A 20998-nucleotide genomic window follows, 5' to 3' on the forward strand; every position below is an offset into this window, starting at 1 on the left:
TCTGAAAACTCCCTTCAACTATGTCCTCCCCACATGTGCAAATAAATATATTTTTAAACATATATACGGGATATACAGAATCATAACCATAAAGGGGACAGGGCACCTGCCAAAATATATTTTGATAGGATATATGTACTTTCAATACTGGCTACAATTAAAAGTATTTATGGTGTTTTGTTTATGATTGTTACTATTCCCGCTTGATAAAAACTAGAAGCAACACTTGTAGGAGTAGAAAAAACGGCAACAGATTTATTTTGAGATCCTCATAGACAGTGTCATATAGACTGGGTAAATACTCATACTGGATTCATTCTTATTTATCCACAAACACACAAACAAATCACGCAAAAACAGAAAGAATGAGAACCAATGTTGTGGAAACTTTACATAACTGATTTCTTAACAGAATTAGTAATCATATCAAGTCACACATTTTTGCTACCAACATGTCAGGACTAAATAGTCCTTTGATGTCCCTCGAACAGTAGTGTGTTGGTTTCTTTAATACAATAACATCCTTAAATAAAAATCTTATGTCAATGTTCTTAAAACTAACCATAACGGTATCATGTAAGGTCATGTTGATTTAGGGCTTATGGGTAATTTAATAGAGTGTCTTTGCATGTTCTAGAACACATTCTCAGGCCTGATCTTCGGAATCCCCTCATTCCACCCTAACTTTACATACTTAAAATAACAGAATAATAATAATAATAATATTTATTATACTGTCTTCCTGAATAATAATAATAATAATAATAATAATAATAATAATAATAATAATAATAATAATAATAATAATATAAATGTTTTCTGCTGTCCAAACATTGTATAGGGTTAGAATTATAATTTCCCCTTTTGCTGGGCTTCTGATCTCCTCATTAAGGCACTGCATTTCAAGTCAAAGTCTATGGATTTCTTATGCAATGGAGGTATTTTGTTTTTAATATGGGTGTATTTCCATCTGTGTCTATAAATCAATAATTAGTAAGCTATTAAGGGTTATTTGGGCAGCTATTGGAGGGCAGTGATTTATTAAATGGAAGATAGACTGGAAAGAGCTGTTCTTGCTTAAATGTGTTTCCACTATATGTTTAAAGCAGGGTTTTACTAGAGCCAAGGCACGGGACAGGAAATAGATAAAAAGATCTAATTATGAAAAATACATGAATTTGAGGTTCAATAAGCCAAAGTTATTAAGAGTTTAACCAGAATGAGAACTAGAGTTCAGTGGGAATGGCACATAGCAGAATGGAGGAACCCTTTCCCAGATCAGCTAAAGAGGAAAATGTGAGGCTGGGAAAAAAAAATCTTCATAAGACCTGTAAAGTGAAATAGAGTCCTTTCAGAGTTATTATTAAGTGCCCCCCAAAAAATGCCTTCAAAAATGCCGCTTGTAAGTGATGGACCTGCTCTTCTGTATAATTATCTCCCTCCCTGAAATTTGTATGAGATGTTACAGTTAAATGTATTCCTGACATTTGCAATTGACCAAAACGTGTTTCATTGTATAGAAACAGGTGAACATTTTGCTCAGGTTTCCAGTGGCGACTTTAAAAATCTCAACAGGACATGCTGATTTTATGTTCCAAAAATAAAGGCATGTGTTCCAGCGGCACAAAATGACTGTGTTCTCTGTAATTAAGTTATAAAGATTGTAAAGTACCTATAGGGGAAGGATCTGCGTAGATGTAAAGGTAAATGTCACCCAGGATAACCTACGTGTTGTGATCTTCCTGTAGGATTGGTTTAGTTTTACAGTGTTGCATTTGCAATGCTATCAGGAAGGGATGTCTGGTTAGTTTATCCTTATCTACTGCCTGGATACTGCTGTCTCTGTTGGGGGCTTTCTCCAGGGCACCTATGTAACTCAGACCTTTCATCTCCAGGATCTACCCTGGTGTGCAGAGAATGCTGCAAATAAAAACGTGCAATTGTATTGTATTGAATGCAACGGGGTTTTTTATGGGTGTGAATGCTAGTTTGCCTCAGTGTGTTTACTTATAACAAATCTCCAGAGGTGAAATAAATGGTATGTCAGGAAGATATATGATTATCCTATATAACTCAAACATTTGCTGATTGTGTAAATTGGCATTATATATTTGGAAAACATTATTCAATAATATCTACATTATTCTTTTTTTTTTTCATTCAGTGTTCTATGCAAATTCAGTCTACAGTGATAATCTTAATCTGACTTTTATTTTTCTTCTATCGCATTTGCAACTACTGACCTTCAATTAACGCGTATAAATGTGGGATTAAGTGTTTCGGTTGGTCTGCTGTGTTACAACCCACCCCACGAGTAGGAGCTGTCGCAGCCTGCCTTTCATTGGCGCAAATGCTGTTTCCACATTGTATTTCCATGCGCAGGTATTCTGCTTTCTAAACCTTTGGCAAGTTACTATGTTTATAAGCCTTGTATTTAAGTGAAGTGCATATAGAGGGAAGTGACAACCTATTTCCCAATGCAATTACGTGTATGCCTCCTAAACCAGGCAAAAGCCCTTACTATATCACCGCTTTTTGAGTCAAACTGATACCTGTCATATGTTGCGGACACGGATATCGTAAACTGTTATTGTAGAAAGGTAATATTTCCCCAAACCCCATCCTAAGCTACAGCTACTGTCTTTTTGTGTGAGGGAGACATGTGTCCTACAATAAAACACCATTTTTAAGAATACATTATTATTTCCATCAGCAGCAGCGATGATTGAGTAAATTGGTGTTTTCTGCTGATAAGTATCGTTAGCCTGTCCAATATAGCCCCCGGTGTGTGTCTGGCATCCCGCAGTCGGGGTGTGACTGACGGGCTGAGCCGGAGACGCGTCTCGCAAAGGCAGGGACGTGCGGCAGAAACAGAACTTCATTTCATCCACAGCAAGAAAGCAAATCCTGGGCTTTTTTTCCCTCCCAGTGAGTTTTTTTTTTTCTTTTTTCTGTACTGTCAGTCTTTTCCTCCCGCCCCTCGGTGATTAGACACCAGATCCTTCAGCAGACCCGTGTCGGAGCAGCGCAGGGGGGCGGACAGTCTCTTACTAAAGTCCCGGGGAAGCGGCAGCAGCGTTGTGTGTGTGTGTGTCTCATCTGGATAGAAAGCAAACACATTAAAAGAGGAAAAGTGGCAAATGCACGTCGCCACCGGCACAGATCTTCCGTGCGCTGACTTGGCCAGTCCTCCGTGTTGCAGAAGCGGCTAAATCGGCAGCGGCTGCAGGGTTGTCCTGTCCCGTCCGTCCCGTCCACTGTAATCGATTATTGCTGTCCAGCTGCAAGTTGACTCCAGCACCATCGCTCTGTGGTTTGGGGACCCCAGCAGGTAAAGAGCTAGTTTGTTTCTGTTGCTGTTGTTATATTGCACAGTGAAAATGAAAGTGCACAAGGGGCTGGGTGCTGGCGTGCTCTGTTATATAGTGTGCGTGTAAGGAGCATTGCACATATTGCGCACATTGCCAACGGGCTACATTGGGGAGATCTGCGAGACTGAGGTCTGGGGGTTTCTTTGGTTGATTTCTTTTTTTCGGTCGGTATTATGTATTTATTGAAATGGTTAGTTAGTTATTAAAAAGCAGTCGTATATCGCATATGCGTGTTCTGTTCTTTTTCCACACGCATGTGTGTATGAATGGAGGTTACTTTGATTCACAGTCGTGCTGTCTTCTGGCATCCTCTGGCTTTAAGTCACTGTGTGCATGTAGGACGAGGACATAATACGGGAAGACTGTTGCAATTCGTTTTTAATAATTCCATCACCGTCTTGATTTGATGCAAGTTTTTGTTATTATTTTGATATACAATCAATCCTAAAAGTAGCAAACTGAAATTGTGAATTAGTAGGACCGCTTCAAAATACTAGAGCACCATTAATAAAACATAGCATAATGCAGATGTGGTGATGTTTTCTTATTTTTACGGTTGTGTGTGGGGTTATGTGTGTGCGTGTAGCATTAATAAGGTTTGTCCCTATCATTTTCTAATATAGCCCAGTATGCATTTACGAATGTGGATGCATACGATCAGATGCGAGACAGAATAGAAGTACAGTGTATTCTGCAGACCATAGATAGAGGAATCCATGTTTTAAAAGTACAGAATCGGGGCATTAAATAATGTGCTTATTGTCTCAGTTATCTGGGGGCTACAAGTGTAATAACGGAAGCCGCATCTAATTACTTTCCATAGGAGTCGTCGGCAGTCGCCTGCTCTGTGGATTAGCAAGTTTAGAGACATGCAGTAGCCAGTTGCCATTTCCTTACATCGCGAACAGAAGGAAAGTGCGCCTGGGTCCTGGGTCCTGGGTCCTGGGTCCTGGGTCCTGTCACTTTCTTATCTGCCTGCCTGTCTAAAGCAGCAGCGAGGCTTTTGCTTTTATTAACCCGGACTCTTCTGCATATTGCAATCACACCAATCAGTAACTCCCTGTGCGATTTCAGCTGAAACAGCCAGCCAGTGCAAAAGTAATGGTAATTGGGGGAGTGTAGTGGGGGTGATGCCAGTCTCCAGATGTTCGCGGGACTGGTGTGTCTTGCCAGATGTGAGGATGCGCGCCGTGCTCTCTGCTATGTAGAGTGATCTCCAATATCTGCGAATATATATATATGTGTGTGTGTGTGTGTGTTTCTCACTTTGCACAGGGACGGATTACATCTGCTGGCTCATCGTCTACAAGGAGGTTTGCAAGTCGGGAGTTGCTTTTTATTGGCTCAGACTTGTGTACTAGGAGATGGCAACGCCAGCGCCGGGGAGAGGAACAGGACTGGGGCAGGAGAGAGGAAACCAGAGCTAAGTGACAGGATGCAGGCGACCTGAGGCACATAAAGAGCAACCTTACAATCCTGAGACACTGCTGCTTTTTTCTTCGCTCAAGCCCCGCAGGAAGACGCTATAGCAGAGACCTGTACGGAGTTTCGTTTCTTTTCTCATTTGCTCGTCCCTTCTCTATCGCACCATGAGGACGCATTGTGGATTAGTGTTGCACCTTTTCATTGGGATCTTCCTCTCCGCCCGGGCTCTGAAAGGAGGTAAGCGGCTGTTATTGCACTGCTGTACCGGCTCAAGAAGTCTTGAAGTTGGTTAAAAATGTGAAAAATGGTCTTGACACTGTGGAGGGCACCGCGGCTGCAGGGTGTTGTCACATTGTTTCAGTTCCAGCGCTTCACACGGCTGGGCAGCACTGGCACACTGGCACACTGGCACACAGAGCAGCCCAGCATATGCGCAACTTAATATTCAGTTTTAAGCCTAATAATGATATGATATTTTATAACGACTTGGTGCATTATCAAAACGTATTGAAACTGCATGTGCTTTTGCTTATTTCCACACATAATGACAAAAGGGCAAGTTCGAACTTTATATTTAAACTTTATTATTGTTATTATTATCAACATTAATAATATGCAGAAGAAGACTACAGACGTCCACTTATTTCAGTTTCCAAATTACAGTGATCACTAAGGTTAATGAACGTAATCGTGTGTATGTGTCCCGGTGGTTGCTGATGAGAGTGATGTTAAAGCCAGGCTACACCACCACAGCTCAGCCTGACTAATGTGCTAGTGAAGGGCATGTGTTTCTGAGCCGGTCCAGCAGCCCTGCGCTCAGAGCTCAGTCTAGGGGTCTGCGCCTCCTAATCTACCGGCAGAGAGACATCTTGCACAGAGCAGGGCATCCACAGCCCCCCATGAGCCGGTCACTTACACAAAGTGCAAAGTGACAGGGCTTAATAGTTTTAAAGACTTTTTTTCGACAAGTCTTTAACAGCAGCATGTTGTAGTGATATTTTCTGTACACGTTTGCCCCATCGCTTATTAATGGTGGTCATTACTTTTAAATAGCCCTTGAAATGGTTCTTTTCTTTAATTGAACGCAAGTAATTGCCCAGATGAAGCGGTATGAACAGCAAGGCTCCCCGCACGCAGAATAGGCTATAGCAGGCTGCTGTGCTGCGGGCTGCACGTCCTCCCTGGCTGGCTTTACTCAGCTGAATCAAATGACTAATTTCCTATGTGATTTACGCAGTTGTTAATTTGCCATATTAAAGAATAGACGCTGGACTATATACTGGCATACGGTTTTTAATAGAAAGGTTTCTGTGATGCCAATGCATATGATATATATATATATAGCACACCTGTGTCTGAGCTGCTAGCCAAAACACTGGTTTACTTTGATAAATGAGTGCATACATTTCCTAATTGAAAGTAATAATGTGAATTGTTTTCTGCTTCAGTGAGTTGTGAATGTAACTTCGCCTGCTCTCTGGGCTCTCCAACCCGGCCTCTCCTATACAGCTTTATTATTTCATTTTGAGATTCATAGACATTTTCATGAAATATTATAGGGACGTGTGCTAGTGTAGGAAATAAAACTTGCACTTTTCACTTGTCGAAGTGTATGCAAAACACCCAATGAAGTGTTAATTTTGTTTGTTTAAAAAGGATTTGTACTTGTTTATTTACACAGCAGTGATCAAGTAAAGCACTGGCTTTGAGGGAAATGAAATGATTTGAAAGCTCTTTAATAGGAGGGGATCTTAAGGGTTTGGTCTGTTTTAGAAACACTTTGCAGCCCCTGCCAGATTGATAAACTGAGGCTTTCCTGGAAATGTTTCCTCTTGGTGATCAAACAGAGCACTGGACATGGCTAAATTATCAAAAGGGTCTTATAAGATCTGACATGACATAGTGAACATATAGTGTCTGGACACATTGTTTCTGTATGTATTTAAATAAGGGTTCAAATAGCTCATGCATGGTTCCTGTGTTTGTTTGTCACAATTTGCGGTTTAAGTAGCAACTAACTGTAAAAAGGTTTCACACAGGAAACATTTGAAACAATGCATGTAATGTGACTGATGGTATTTTCTCTCTTTTTTATCTGCAGACAAGTGTGGAGATAATATCAAAATTACAGTCCCTAACTATCTTACTTCACCTGGCTACCCAAACTCATATTATCCGTATCAAAACTGTGTGTGGGTGATTCAGGCTCCTGAACCGTACCAGCGGATTTTAATCAACTTTAACCCTCATTTTGATCTGGAAGACAGAGAATGCAAGTAAGTACCCCTGTCTCGGTGCTATTTTCTGATAAACTGCGCCACTTGCTGGCCATGCGGAGAAGGTAATTTCGGAGTGTGAAGTCCCAGCTTGGTGAAACAGATGTTGGCAGTTTATGGAACAGCTTTGCGTTATTACCACAAAATGTAAACGCATTTTTCAAAATGTTTTGGCGTATTTTCTAGTTCTTGCAAGTATTTGAAATCAACAGTTTAGCTCAACACATTAGGGTAAACTCAGTCCCCTGGTACTAACTCGGGATGCGGTGGCTATAATCTTTGTTTTCTCCATCTTAACAAATGTAACCTGCATGGATAAGTTTTGTAGGATCATCTCTGTACATTTAGACATGGGTTGTGGCAGATACATCCCAAACTGGAATTGCTTCGTGGAGATGAATGATTCCTAAATATGATCATGAAATATTATTTTAATTAAGCATTTTGGTAAGCATACCATCCCTGCCCCACACCCCATGATGTCTCAAGTTGCAGCTGCCTGTTGTGTTTTTTGCAACTCATAGTCATGCAAACTGTGTTCTGCAGATTATATATAATGTTGGTATTTTTACTGTAGGGCTAGAGCACATGCCTCTCATTTCTAAGTCTTCTGTTACTATATGTTTCTCCTTACTTACCCTTATAAAACTCAATACGTGCACAAAATACCCCATATAAATTGCTCTTTTTATTATGGTCTTTACTTTTTTTTACAACTCTGTAAACTATCAGTAATTTATTACCCTGGTGACTAGTGCTGTCTAGCAGATGGGGGTCCATGACTACAATTGGATCGAATTTCATCACCAAGGGACTAATAAAATGTTCGCAGACCCTAGGACACTGAAAGATATTGCAGAGTGGATGGATATGGAGAGGAAACAATACTATTTGTTAATGGAATGAAACAGGACTAGATTTCCTGTGTGAAAAAATAAATCACTCCTTACACTTTGTTGATCCAAAGGATTATTGGGAGTCAACTATGAGGGAACAGTCTGTGGAATACACTATACTGTGATGTGTTATATAATAAATAAAAGTGAGCTGGATTAAATCTTAGCTAATGCATTTCAGCTAAATCTCAAAATTGATTTCCATTGGAACTTGACCAGTGTGCTTTGTTGTGGAATTGCTTTGAGCAGGATTACAATTAATATGCTTTTTATGTGCTGTACCTTGCCAACGTGTTTGTTAAAAGTGTTTATATATATATATATATATATATATATTGAATGCTAATCTTGTAACCGTGTATGTTAGACCACAGTGTTGCAACATAAGCTTGTGAACTGATCTGGATGAATATTTATTAAACCTAATGATATCACTTGGGCTATGAATTTTAAGCTGTTAACATATTGTTTACTGGGATTAATTCCAGTATAAACTAATTCTAAATGCTTTCAGTCCCGAGGCCCAGACCAATTGAAAACCATGACCTACTTGCCTGTTGTTAAAATACCTGATGACAGATTTTTCCTTCTGTGAGATGCAAGCCCACCACCAAATACTGGATTTAATCTGTGAGTTATTTTTGGGAGGGGGTTCAAGTTTTAATTTAGTCTGGGCCTAAGAGTTCTTATTGTAAGATATTTTAATTCAGAAACAGACCCACTTATGATTTAAACATGTTCATATAACGTCTCAGTTGTCCCCCTCCCCCCCAACAATTCCAGTTGTAGTTTAGCTTTCATAAAAGTTGAACTCATACTATAATAGAAAGCATAAAATGTAAAGAAAAGCTCCACACATGCTTCAGTGGACTACCCAGAATCCAATTAGCTGCAAATGGAGCTCACGTGGTGTACATGCTGTGAAACATTGTTGTAATTAACAAACTCAACAACAATGTGCTTGTGAATTGCACCAAGGGAGACTCTATTTCCATCTTCATAAGGTGTGGATGTTTACCAGCCATGTGGGTAGAATCAGAAAAATGTTACACACAGACAACTTAAAAATAACCTTAAAAGTAGATTTTAAACAACTCAAACTCAATAACGTCATATTTCTACACCAAAATGGGGTTGCTTTGAAACGTAGAAAAGTTGTAAGGAGTGTAAGCTGACAAGAACAACATCTGAACTGAACATCTCTCTTTGTCCCGGCTTCAATGAGCGGCTCCCCACTTGGCTAACAGGGACAAAATTGTAAATATCATGAATAAGTCTTTTGTGTCATTAAATGCACTTCAATCGCAAAGGCCAGCATGAGGAATCAAAGCTGCTAGAACAGAAAGGGCTGCTTGCTTTAACATGGACATTAGGTTACATGAATTAGGCACTTTTTCCCTGATTAGATTAAAGAAATTGCAAATTTCAAAGTGTTTGTATTTATATTGTTGGTTAGCTTTCACAAAGCGGATAACAGAGTCTGGTTTTATGAGAACAGTGCTGGGTTTAGATAACGCTAACTGTGTATTCCTTCTTTTTGGAGAAATGTGAGCATGTTTTTCCGAACGTTTCAACCGCTAAGTCCATTCCTTTTGTACCGAAACTCGTGACTGAAAAAGCCTTCTAATAAAAAAACATTAAATCTCAGACAAATCCCCAAAGAATTAGAAATAAAGTTTTAAAAGTTTTTGATATTAAAAAACATAAAGCCAAGCATGGAATATTCCATTGTTGTGAGTCGTGTTTCAACTCTTGGGAAACAATGAAAACGCAAACCCACCCACCAATCGAAAGCTACAAACTCAGTTGTTGATGGCGTCTTTCCAGTGGGTAATGGCCAGAGAACTGTATCAAACAGCAAGCTACCGTCAAGTGACACGCTTGGAATTTCCAACTGGCGGGCGGGTGGAGGATTGGTTTTGATCTGGGCCGTGCATTCAAATAATTACATATCCCTGTGGTTGTGTGTGTGTGTACTGTGTAGTGTAATGTGGAATGGAAAAATGTTTTTTCTCGCATTGGGTATTCACATCCTGTTTCTTTAACATTTATATATATTTATATAGATACATTGTAACTGCCTGTATAAGTTTTTTGTTGTCGCTATTTACAATCCTTTTCTTTTGGAGAGAGTGCAAGTAGGGTTTAGAAGTTTACTCTGTCTAAAAATACAGATTATTTTACTATCCTTTTACTGTAGCGATGAATAACTTGAATCATTTTCCCAAAATTTTACAATCTGAACATCTGAAATGAACAAATTATTAATTAACAGTCGTGCACCTGGCCAAAAGATGATAAAAACACTGTGGAAACGGATTGTCTCAATTTGTAGGTCTTTAAATGTAAATACGCCATTCTCCTTAACTCTGGAGTGTTAAATCAGTAGTTTCTTTACCAAAGATGTAAATGACAGGTTTCAACCACCCGAACAATCCACGTCCTGCAGGCTTGAAATTCCTAAGGTACCACATCATGATTTGTCCAGCAGTCCTGCCGCAGTTTGTCTCAACAGACAGAACAGGGGATTCTTATGTTTGTATGAGATATAATGTAAGTGTAATTGTATTTCTTCTTATTTATTTATTTTTACAAAATATTGAGTATTTATTTGGAACTGGTGGAGCGTGGATATGCATCTCCAATCTCAATTCAAAGCTAAAGTCGGTTAAAAACAAATGCATGTTTAATGAGTAAGATGATTTACACATTCTTCGTCCTTGTGACTCGTGCCAGCCCACATGGCCCGGCGCTGTGAAACCCGAGCCATGACTTCTCCAGCACTGAGAGATGAACAAGCTGATATATGAGGGCACCTTCTCCCTCTGGGGCTCATCCCATTCACTTCTGGAATGAGCCGAACAAAGCCGTGACTTTCACTGAGCTGTGCAAACCCTGCTTGGTTTGATTCGCTTTTCGGTTTACAAAGTATATCAACATAAAATATATTCACACTGTCATACGTCATTTCTTTCTTTAGTTGCATGTGGAAGTCAGGTCTGTGCTTGTTTTGCAGGCCTTAAGAGACATAAACTGAATAAGAGTGAAGTAATCATAAGGTAGTTTTATTCAGAGGCAGATTGTATTGTGCTTAAAGCAACACGAAGAGAACTGTGAGCAGACAGACTCTGGATTGAAATAACCTGCTCAGGCACACATCGTAGATCCCAAGCTGCACGAGCAAAGCAAGCGGCCCTTGGAAACGAGGGATTTGTACACTCCTGAGAACTTGGGGTGATGGCGTCACAGTAACGGGCTCATTATACATAATGAGCCCTCCTACTGCGGCAATCAAAGACAGGGTGACCTACATTGTATTAGGACGTTTTATTATGGCAGATTCACTTCTTGATTTAGTGAACAGTTCAATCAATCCATTTTAACTTAGTATAGTGCCTTTCGCGGGGTAGCCGGAGTATAAACAAGCAAAGAAAGAAAGAAAGAAAGAAAGAAAGAAAGAAAGAAAGAAAGAAAGAAAGAAAGAAAGAATAAATAAATAATCCATAAATAATTAAATAACATATAGCAAAACAAGAACTCCTATAGGGTGGCAGATTGTTATGGGAGAAAAAAGATCTCTGGGGGACCTCGACTTAAAGCCTGCGCCTAATGGTTGCCTGCCCTCCAGGCAGTATAATTATATGATACAGCAGCAAGCGGTGTTGCTAGCTGTGGTCTTCCCTCTGGGCTGGGGGGGACCCTCGCCGGCTCTCGGGGTGGGGGGTGGTGGGGGGTGGGACACATTATCAGCCCTTGGGTGGGCATGGCTCGTCAGCCCTCGGGTGTGGGGGTGCATTAGCAACCCTCAATTCTGTCACTATAAATAACATTTCACTGGTCTGTTGCTATAGATGACATTTCCCTGGTATGAACCACTGTCCTCACATTTACTTACTAGAAAAAATGTGCTCAGATATACCAGGTTCCACAGGACAGCCGTCTGGGTCATCTTTGCAGAAACTGAAATAAGAGCTCTTTGTTTATACAAAGCTGTTATGTACTCAGTAATTCATCCATAAATAGTGACTGTTAATGCGTCATCAAATTAAGCCTTTATGCTTTTAATAAAATGAAGCCCATTCAAATCTAGACAGTGTTTTCTGGCAACTTTTAAAGCAAACGGTTGTGAAAATTGTGAAACATTTTTCCAAAATTACAAAATTGAAGTTTGTTCCAGGAACTTTATCTTGCAGGTCATACAAGAAAAACACTTTTTTATTTCCCAGCTAGCCTAATCTGTAGTTGTTTCCAGCGGGTTTGTAGGCATTAGTGCACTGAAATGCTTTCTTATGAAAGGATGCAGTCACAGGACTCTCAGTCATATGAAACAGCTGCACAAGGAAAGTTCACCATTGTTGTTTATTATTTATTCCTTGGCCGACATTACAGAACAACTCCTACAATTTAAAGAAAAACTATATTTAAACAGGGATATGCACGACTGAAATGCTGATTAATATGTTTGCACAGGTAATATGAAAGATAAAAACATAATATTGCAATTTTTAAGAAGCATTGTTCAAGTTCATAGATTGAGTTAAGGGAGTAAGGGTTGGTGCGTGTTAAATTACATCAATAAGAGATTATTCTGCTCTTTAGTTTTACTATTCATGTTTGTTTTGATTGCATAGAAATTCTCAGTAAATCATGACTATTCCAAAATACTTAAGGTTTTAAATGAGTCATTTTTCAATGAATGTGGTTCTTTGTAAGAGAGTTTCGAATCATTAGGTAGCCTGCACATTGTTCAGTAATGTTGTTGCTTTTGTTAAATTCAGAGTCTCTGGATGTGAGTGAAGAAGTACTCTGAGTTAGCATAGACAAGCATTAGTATCTTCCACTTTACTACGGGAAAAACATACTAACCAAATTGTTTTCCTTCAATTTAAAGTGTTAAATCAACTCACCAGCCTTGCTTATATTCTTCCCGAAAGCTGTCTCAGATAATCAAAACAATCACAGACAGTTTTTGTTCAGATTTCTTGTCTACAGATTGCTTCATTCTGAGCAAAACATGAATGTAAATATGTGTGGGTATCCTTTTTTTCCTGAAAAAAAAGCCATATAATTATAGTTAATGAAAAACGTGAGGAAAGACCCAAATCATTTGAGAACGCCCTTGTGCAATTCCTCCCAGATGAGAGAAAATGAAGTAAAACATTGTTTTAATTGATGTGGCTCATATAGCCCCAATTTAAAATGCCATGTCTGGGTATGCAAGTCATGTTAATTTTGTGTTATGCTTTGGATGGTCTACACATTTGATGGATGTGCAAGACATTACAGTTGCTTATTTGTGATTTGAGGCTGGTAGGTTTTGCAGGGCATTGAGTTCCTAGGTCTTTTTACAATATATAGTAACTGCCTGCTTATTTAGTTCTCCCTTTGAAGTTGAATTCAATAAAAAAAAATATTTCTTTAGTACAACTATCAAAGGGATTGAAGGGAATGGAAATATGCCCAATGCCTGTGCTTACATTGAGGAGATTCCTTTCTTTTCTTCTTTTCATAACTCATAATCTTCCGTGGTATATTTGCATTTTGCTAAGCATGCATTGAGTCCTCCTACAAGATTCTTTATCCCCCAGTATTCACATACACACCATATGCTGCCATACAACCATCTCCATAAAAGGTCTCTTTTACCTTTCTATATCTCTGCTCGTTTTAAGAAGTCTTGCCTGAAGAGCTTACAACTAAAGCCCTTCAACTTATACCAGAGTGGCAGCTGAGAGACAGTTTTCACCTGCCCTTCCATCCCAAGTAGACACCAAAGCAACAGATCATAGGAATGCCTCCGCAGCTAATTACTGGAAGATATCTGTCCAACTTGGCAATGAAGGAGGAACTGTTGAATATGGAAGTCAGATTGCCTTGTGGAAACTGGCACCCTCGGTCCTTTGATCAGGAACAGCTCTGCAAGCCTCCCTCACTCAGACAGGCTTGAGAAAGAGTGAGTTGCATCCTGGCACGAGCTGCGCACAGCAGTCGTGTGGAGAAAAATGAAAAAGAGAAACAAACAATAAGAAAACGAGTCGTCTGGACAGAATATCAGTGAGACATCAAGGCAGGAAGGAACCTCCCCGGTCTGGCAATTAATTGAATAATTAGAATCGACGCGATGTGAAGTTTGATGTGTCTTAATGTTCCGGAGAGCCGTTTTGTTTTGCAACCGGTGCATCTTGCAGGGAGCCCCTTTCTTTCTTCTGCCGCGCTGATGTGATGCTCCGCCAGCCACTGTGCTCTGAATCTCTGCCAGGCGGTTTTGTTGCCTCGCCGTCAGGCTGTGTGGCTCTCCTGTTCGGGGACTGCAAAGCCTGGACACCCCCTGCCAGGATTGTGAAGGCTGATGGGGCCGAGTCCGGGAAGAAGATAGATGAAGGTTTAATTGAATCACTTGTAGTGCAGTTATTATTGCCCCCTAACGCTGGAGTCTATGGGAGGGGGATAAAAGAAGAAAGCTTGTCTGAGTTATGTAGGAGCAGAAGCATTGTTGGGAATTGCCTGACGGTGACCCTGAAAGGAGACCTTGGCGTTATTCATGCTGTCATCCATTAGCAGGGCTTCTCTGTTCACTGTGGAAGAGTGTGAGTCAAATGCCACCTAAAGGCTTTACCTTTCTGTGACCCCCTTCCCTCTTCTAAGAATACTGAATGCACAACTCATTAGCCCACGAGAAGATAATATGAATGATGGTACATTTTGTAAATGCCCTTTAGTTGCCGCTGTTTTTGTTGTTGTGATGTTGATTGTTTCTGAAGCCATGTAAATAAACAAATGGGTCACAATTTTCATCTCATGGAGTTGAGTAGACAGTATGGCCTGCTTCTTTTCTCTCTTTCCTGTTATATTAACCTATATCCCCTTCAGTAAATCTTCTTAAGATGAAACACTATCTACAAGTAAATCTCATTACACTTTAGAGCTTACAGTATTGTGTGTGTGTGTGTGTGTGTTTGTGTGATGGAGATGGAGACTTTTTAATTTGCACTGGAGAAAATAATTTGTAGGATGAATGCTTTGTGGTGCTGCCCGTTTCCTTTTGAACAGTGACAACAGACTTACACTGTGGATAAGATCAGCTGTCCTGGTTTACAGGAGCTCTTCCAGGCATGTAATATGTATTAGTGGGTTCTGGGAAGCAAGTTTACTGGGATGTGTTTGTCAGACCAGTTGATTGTAGCCCACTTGTGCTGAGCCGGGTAACATTTTTGGAAAATGTATCTCTGATTCCGTTCCTATCTTTGTTATGATCTTTCATGTGACCTCACTGCCCCATCCGCCATTAAAATAATATAACTTTGGCTTGGTACACGACGATTCTTCAAGAAGGACTTTCTGTCTCAATAGGCCTCCATTCAAAGAGGTCTTTTTTTAGGAGAGATGGTGCGTGTACGCCTGTGACTACAAACTAAAGATTCTCCCTCGGCTTCTCGGAGAAATAATGAGGCACTGCAGCTTGAACTGCTTTGTTCTCCCTAGACCATTGTATTCCTTTCATCAAAGCTTTCTGAAATGTCAAGGTGAGACACGTAAGAGTCATTGCCTTGGTAATAGCTGGAAAATTGGGCTTCTTGGCAGTGAGCATCAGAAGACCTCCATTTACAGTGCAGCACTTCGTTCTCTCTTGGCCCCTGTCAGGATTTCCTTAAGTGATCCATTTAGTTATGGATCTGGAACAGTGTGGTAAAGATACAGGCAGATTTTCATAGGGGAGACGTTCATTCGTTGTTTGGCAATGTGATTGTTTAGTGGCTCGTAACAACTTGCATTTAATTTCAAAGTTTCTAAACTATAAGAGAGCTGATTTTGCATATCTTATGTATTAGTGAAGTATGTGACCTGTCCCTCAAGGACATTCGATATCCTGCTTTTTAGCACAGCACAAAATGGCGCAAGATGGAGGCCAACATATGCAACGAACTGATGTTTACTTGTGAAAATGAAATAATTACATTGTAGCAACATTAGGAGCCAAGGTAGATATTGCAGCAGAAAACATGCCTCTGCATCTTAGGCATACAAGAATATTATCGTTTTGTTTGTTTTTCTCAAATGTGAAATATCAGTTAGATATTAGAGAGAGTCCGATAAGAAAGTATTGGACACTGCAAGAGTCATTGTCAAAATAATGTCGACACTGTCATAGCTGTGATCTTTTGACAAATTACTTGACTTATTAGAATATAGAAATAAAAACTGCAATTTAAGTACATATATATATATATATATATATATATATATATATATATATAAGAACATACATATTAGAAGAAGTGAACATTTTTCATAGTACAAAAATGTATTAGCAATTTTATTTTCACCAGTAGTGTTTTTTTTTCTCCATAGCCCCTTAGGCAATTTTCAAATGAACCATGATTAGCCATTCCAAAATTATTTGTAATTGAGAAAAAGGATATTCACCCACAAACAAATGTTTTCATTGTTTACCCCCACCCCCAACTCTTAAAACAAACAGAATTAAACAATAAAAGCTTTATTTTGTTTTTGTAATTTCCTGTCTTTCCGAGGATGAATAGATTAATGTGAATATAATTAATTAATTCATAGTGATAAACAACTGAAATTTATTAATAATAATATAAAGACTGTGTTACTTGTGGAATGTGTAAGTCTGTTTACGCAAATCACTAATGTCTTCATGGTAACAATTGTTCAAATAAAAAGTTAACAATATGACTTAATAATATGTCATATTTAACAAACATTCCCTTATTTATCTCATGTAAATTACTATTCAATTATTTTATAGTATTTTTAACATTATTATAGTGGAAAAAAATGTAAAAGTAGACATCAGAGAACTACTTACAGTATCTACTTCACCCACACCCTCCCTGCAGTCAAAAATTATGTACTGTATACATTTAAATGTTGCAAATTAATTATTTCCTCTGCCTCCTTCCATGCATTACCCTTTTCTTATATTTTATTGTGATTTATGTTACTTTGTCATGATACATGGTTCACAGAAATCCAGAGTATGTATTGCACTATGCAAATCTAAAAAATCTTGCTCTTTTATTCTAGTAGGAACCCACTGTGGGTCAACTTTAGAAAAAGTCAAAAGTGTGATCACTATATATGTTGATTATGTATGGAAATACATTATTAATATATCAGTTTAGAAACACGTTAAAGTAAATCCTTAACTATAAAGTAGACAGTTTAAATAACCCTGGTTTATTATACATAATAGGAGTCTTTGTATTTATTTCCCTTACTAACAAATGCTAACTTTCCAGCACACTGAAATAGAGAAGTGGCTGCACCACAAACCAGGCGTGGGATAAGCTTAGCTACAAATCTCTTAGTAGTTTAAGGGCACTGGGTTTATCTGAAAATAACATTTTCTTATGAGGGATTGTTGTATATGAAAGGACGGGAATTGAATTTAAATGCTTAAAGTTATGTAATCTGATAGTTCACATCTCCTTTGTAATTAGAAGCCTAAGGGATGATGCTTTGCAAATCTATCAGCGTTAATGATAATCAGCTCGTACTGAAACATATCTTCAACTCAAATCTGATAGTATCTAAAAACTTTTATAATTCACTTTGACACTTGCAGTTGTGCACTTACTGATAACACAGTACCTGGCAGTTTGGAAATCCAGGAACAGGAATTACCAATTCTGAACACTGTTTTTGCCTTCTAAATAGTTCACCATAGGTTGAATAACAATAAGGGTTCTGTCCAGCATTGATCAACAGAATGCATTTTATTTCAAAATCACGATGCCTTGCATGTATACGTCTTCTGTTAGCAGATTGAGATTTCATTTAGTCATTTAACAATTCTCTTGTGGGTTAGATAGCAATTCAGTTTGAGAGGAAATCTGCAAATTCAGTGTTTTGTGAAGTACCAGTTATAGTATAGAGGCAACCACGCTACTCCAGACAAGTTTGTTTTTCAGCAGATTACGCCTTTAAAGCATCAGAGTGACACCAATGGGTTAATAACTCTTAATGAACTGGTTTAATTTAAAACCACTTAATGCAGTAACAGTTACAGCCTTTTCCCTCCGTATCTGTCAAAAAGTCGATGATAGGTCATTACTAACTGAAAGCACTGCTGGGCTGAAAGTTATTATTTTTGGTTGGGTTAATTAATATCCCATGTTTGTTGAACAATTGTTCCCCTTAAAGTTTCCAAAAAAAGACTGGAGATATCTCAGACATCCACAAATGTTAACACTGTTATATTTGGGCTTTTTTGACAGTTAGTTAATGGCTTCACTTAGAAGAAGTTTTTTTTTCTTTTCACAGAGTCCTGGCTGTAACTTCTTGTCTAAGACATTCTGTTGTGTGTTTTCCACTACAGTGTTTGCTTAACCCTGAGAAATTTTGAAATGTCATCAGGGGATTTTCTACCAGAGCAGTTTTTCGAAACAGTTTGTCTTTGATGGAAATGAAAACATCCTATTTAACATTTAAAAGTTAATGTGGTTTTCAACATTATTTATACACGTGTTAAAGTGAAGCCAAATACAAACACCTTTTGGGGGAAAGTAAAAACAACTGTGAAGACTCATGATGTCACTTTTTACTCTATCCATTACTTGGTATATACAGTGGGTCTTAACACAATTGCTTTGTGTTTATTTTTGGAGTTTCTTTTTATTTAATTGAGTGCATTTGTCTTAGTTTCAATAGCTTATGTTATTAAATCAATTGATTTCCTTACAGAATTCAAAATGAGGCCCTTACAATAAACATACTGCTGTAAGCTGAGTGAAAATAACACATTTCTGAAAATCTGCAGCAAAGAAGTCAATGTTCCAAAAACGTTATGGGGGGGGGGGGGGTGGACAAAAAGGTTTAAAGTAAACTTGCTCCTTAAAGGTGTTTCTGATGCAAATACATTTCATGCATCCCGCACCCCTTTTTCCTACAAAAATAATGTCAAGGTCATTAACAAGATGTTGTTTTTTAATTTCAATATGGACAGACTTTTTCCCTTTTCCATTACTGTTATGCAGGGCGTTCCAACCTCAGCTGCGAGACACAATGCGCTACTTACACTGAAAGCTCGGGGATTAGTGTTTCTAGCAGCAGAGGCGTGTTTTGAAAACCTGCATTATCTCTTGTATAATCTAAATTTAACCAAAAAGGTCAGGAAGAAAGAAATGAGATCAGGCCAAAGGACATAAAGCTTGTCTTGCCTGCAAAATGTTACAGTGAAGATAAATAGGCAGTTGTTAGAAAGTGTGTGGTTCTGTACGAATCCCCAGGGTTTCCTGAAGAACTGGAAGAGTATCAAAACTTGCAGGGAATTTGTTAACAGTTTTGACTTTATTAAATACTCAAGGTAGGATTAACCCGCAGGTGGTTACTGAAATGGATTAGTAATGAATTTATACAGTGACTAAGAGCAGAGTGGTTGGCAACCTTCGCAATTTCAAGGCAGAATGAGGAGGCGAACAAGCTGCAAACGATCATTTAATACCTTCCAGATGACTAGTGCATATATGACTCTCACTACACAGCCAGTGCGTCTCTTTAAGCACACTGGATCGGTGCAGGTATGAGTGGAGTGGCATTTGAAATGGGGTGAAGGTGTGTGTGGAAGTGTCAGGCCTTGTTGCACTTGCTGCTTCCATTTTATTTCCCTGTGGCATTTTTCTGAGTGTGTAGCAGTCGAGGCCCATATAGACGTTATTAAAAACAAAGGTTTACATTGTGAATTAGGGTTTTATGTGAGAGCCGTGTAAATGTACAACAAATGCAAACATAAAATCTAGCGTCAAGCAGAGAAAAGGAAAGGGATAAAAACTGATCATCTTTATAACATGCCTTTTAAAAGAGCGTGCGACAGGCAGGACTGGGAGAAGTGCCTGTTCTTCTTTTCCATTTATTTTATGTGCAAGACATTTTTCTGGACTGGAATTGTTAATGTAACATCACGATGACATGGAACTGAGTGATGAGTCGAATATAACACTTTCCAGTATTAAATACATGGCTAAAATGCAGAATGATGCCTGTATACAAGTAGAATTAGGACTGTAGCTGACTTTCTCATCTTTTGTCATTACAATAGAAGTGCACCATCTTGATTTACTGCCGACAAGTAGGTTAAAAAAAGACAGATTATGACTCACAAATTTTACTCTTGGCTTCCTTCCTATATTTATTCATAAATTCTGAAAATAAAAGTGCATTCCTATTAAGCAGAAAGCTTTAGCTACATCAATGATATTATTGTACAATGGTAACAGCGCTCACTTACGATAAAGTACCTGTGCTTACTGGACAGTGTATTGAGGCATTTGACATGGCCACATTAAAGGAAAGGGAGCGAGGAATCACAAAATATCTGTTCCTTCTCAGTAGGAATAGAGATCGGTATGTTTTACCCAGACAAAGAAAGCTTTTAAGGCCATCTTGTTGTAAAGGCTTGGTAAACTGCAACATTCTTGTTCAAATTGCCTCTGTTGAACTTGCAGAAGGATGGACACGAGCAACCTAATAAACTGCTGATAAAGTAGCTGTGTAAAAACAGCTCTTATTTGTACAAGTTGGAGGCAATGTTGCCACAGCTGCTTCTGAAAGGAAAAGGGCTGAATCCAAAACAAGCCGAACGTCTAAAACAAATATGATGAGCTCATTATCAGTTTGCTTTTATAAGAATGCTCGCACCATCGCACAGCGGTTATGGTGCACTACACAAAACAATTTCCTAATTGAAACAGTTACAAGACAACAAGGAGCCACCGCAGCCTTCGGCCTCTCTCAGCCGAAGAGATGTACAGCATCAAATATGGCAAGCGAAAGATCCATATGTCTCCCCGGCCACACAAGTCCATCAATGTCAGTTAAATGATCCGGAGGAAACCTAAAGTGACACGGGGCCTTAAGTGATGAGGTGATATCACTTCCAATAAAAGTAGCCACATAGCCAAGTGAAGTCATCCTTGCATTATATACTCTCGGGGGACCCAAATTCACATTTCAGAAACGAGGCTTTTGCATGCCCCGGCAGTTCCTTTATTTTCTATTTATTTGT

The 20998-nt window shown here is 38.9% G+C and overlaps 1 protein-coding gene across 4 annotated transcripts in view; it reads left to right on the forward strand.

Annotated features, from left to right (window-relative positions):
- Positions 1-2957: 2957 nt before the first annotated feature.
- nrp1a (neuropilin 1a) overlaps positions 2958-20998 on the forward strand; it is a 57364-nt gene continuing 39323 nt past the window's right edge. The window contains exons 1-3 of one of the 4 annotated variants that reach the window (XM_066717655.1): positions 2958-3331; positions 4647-5033; positions 6898-7072. In XM_066717655.1, the coding sequence (XP_066573752.1) occupies positions 4961-5033; positions 6898-7072 (248 nt within the window). In that variant the 5' untranslated portion in view covers positions 2958-3331; positions 4647-4960. Of the gene's footprint in view, positions 3332-3427; positions 3501-4646; positions 5034-6897; positions 7073-20998 lie in introns of those variants that run through there. The other 3 variants (XM_066717636.1, XM_066717663.1, XM_066717645.1) reach the window with 3 other exon arrangements.

Source organism: Amia ocellicauda, chromosome 2 (genome assembly GCF_036373705.1).
Source record: "Amia ocellicauda isolate fAmiCal2 chromosome 2, fAmiCal2.hap1, whole genome shotgun sequence".
Taxonomy (NCBI): Eukaryota; Metazoa; Chordata; class Actinopteri; order Amiiformes; family Amiidae; genus Amia; species Amia ocellicauda.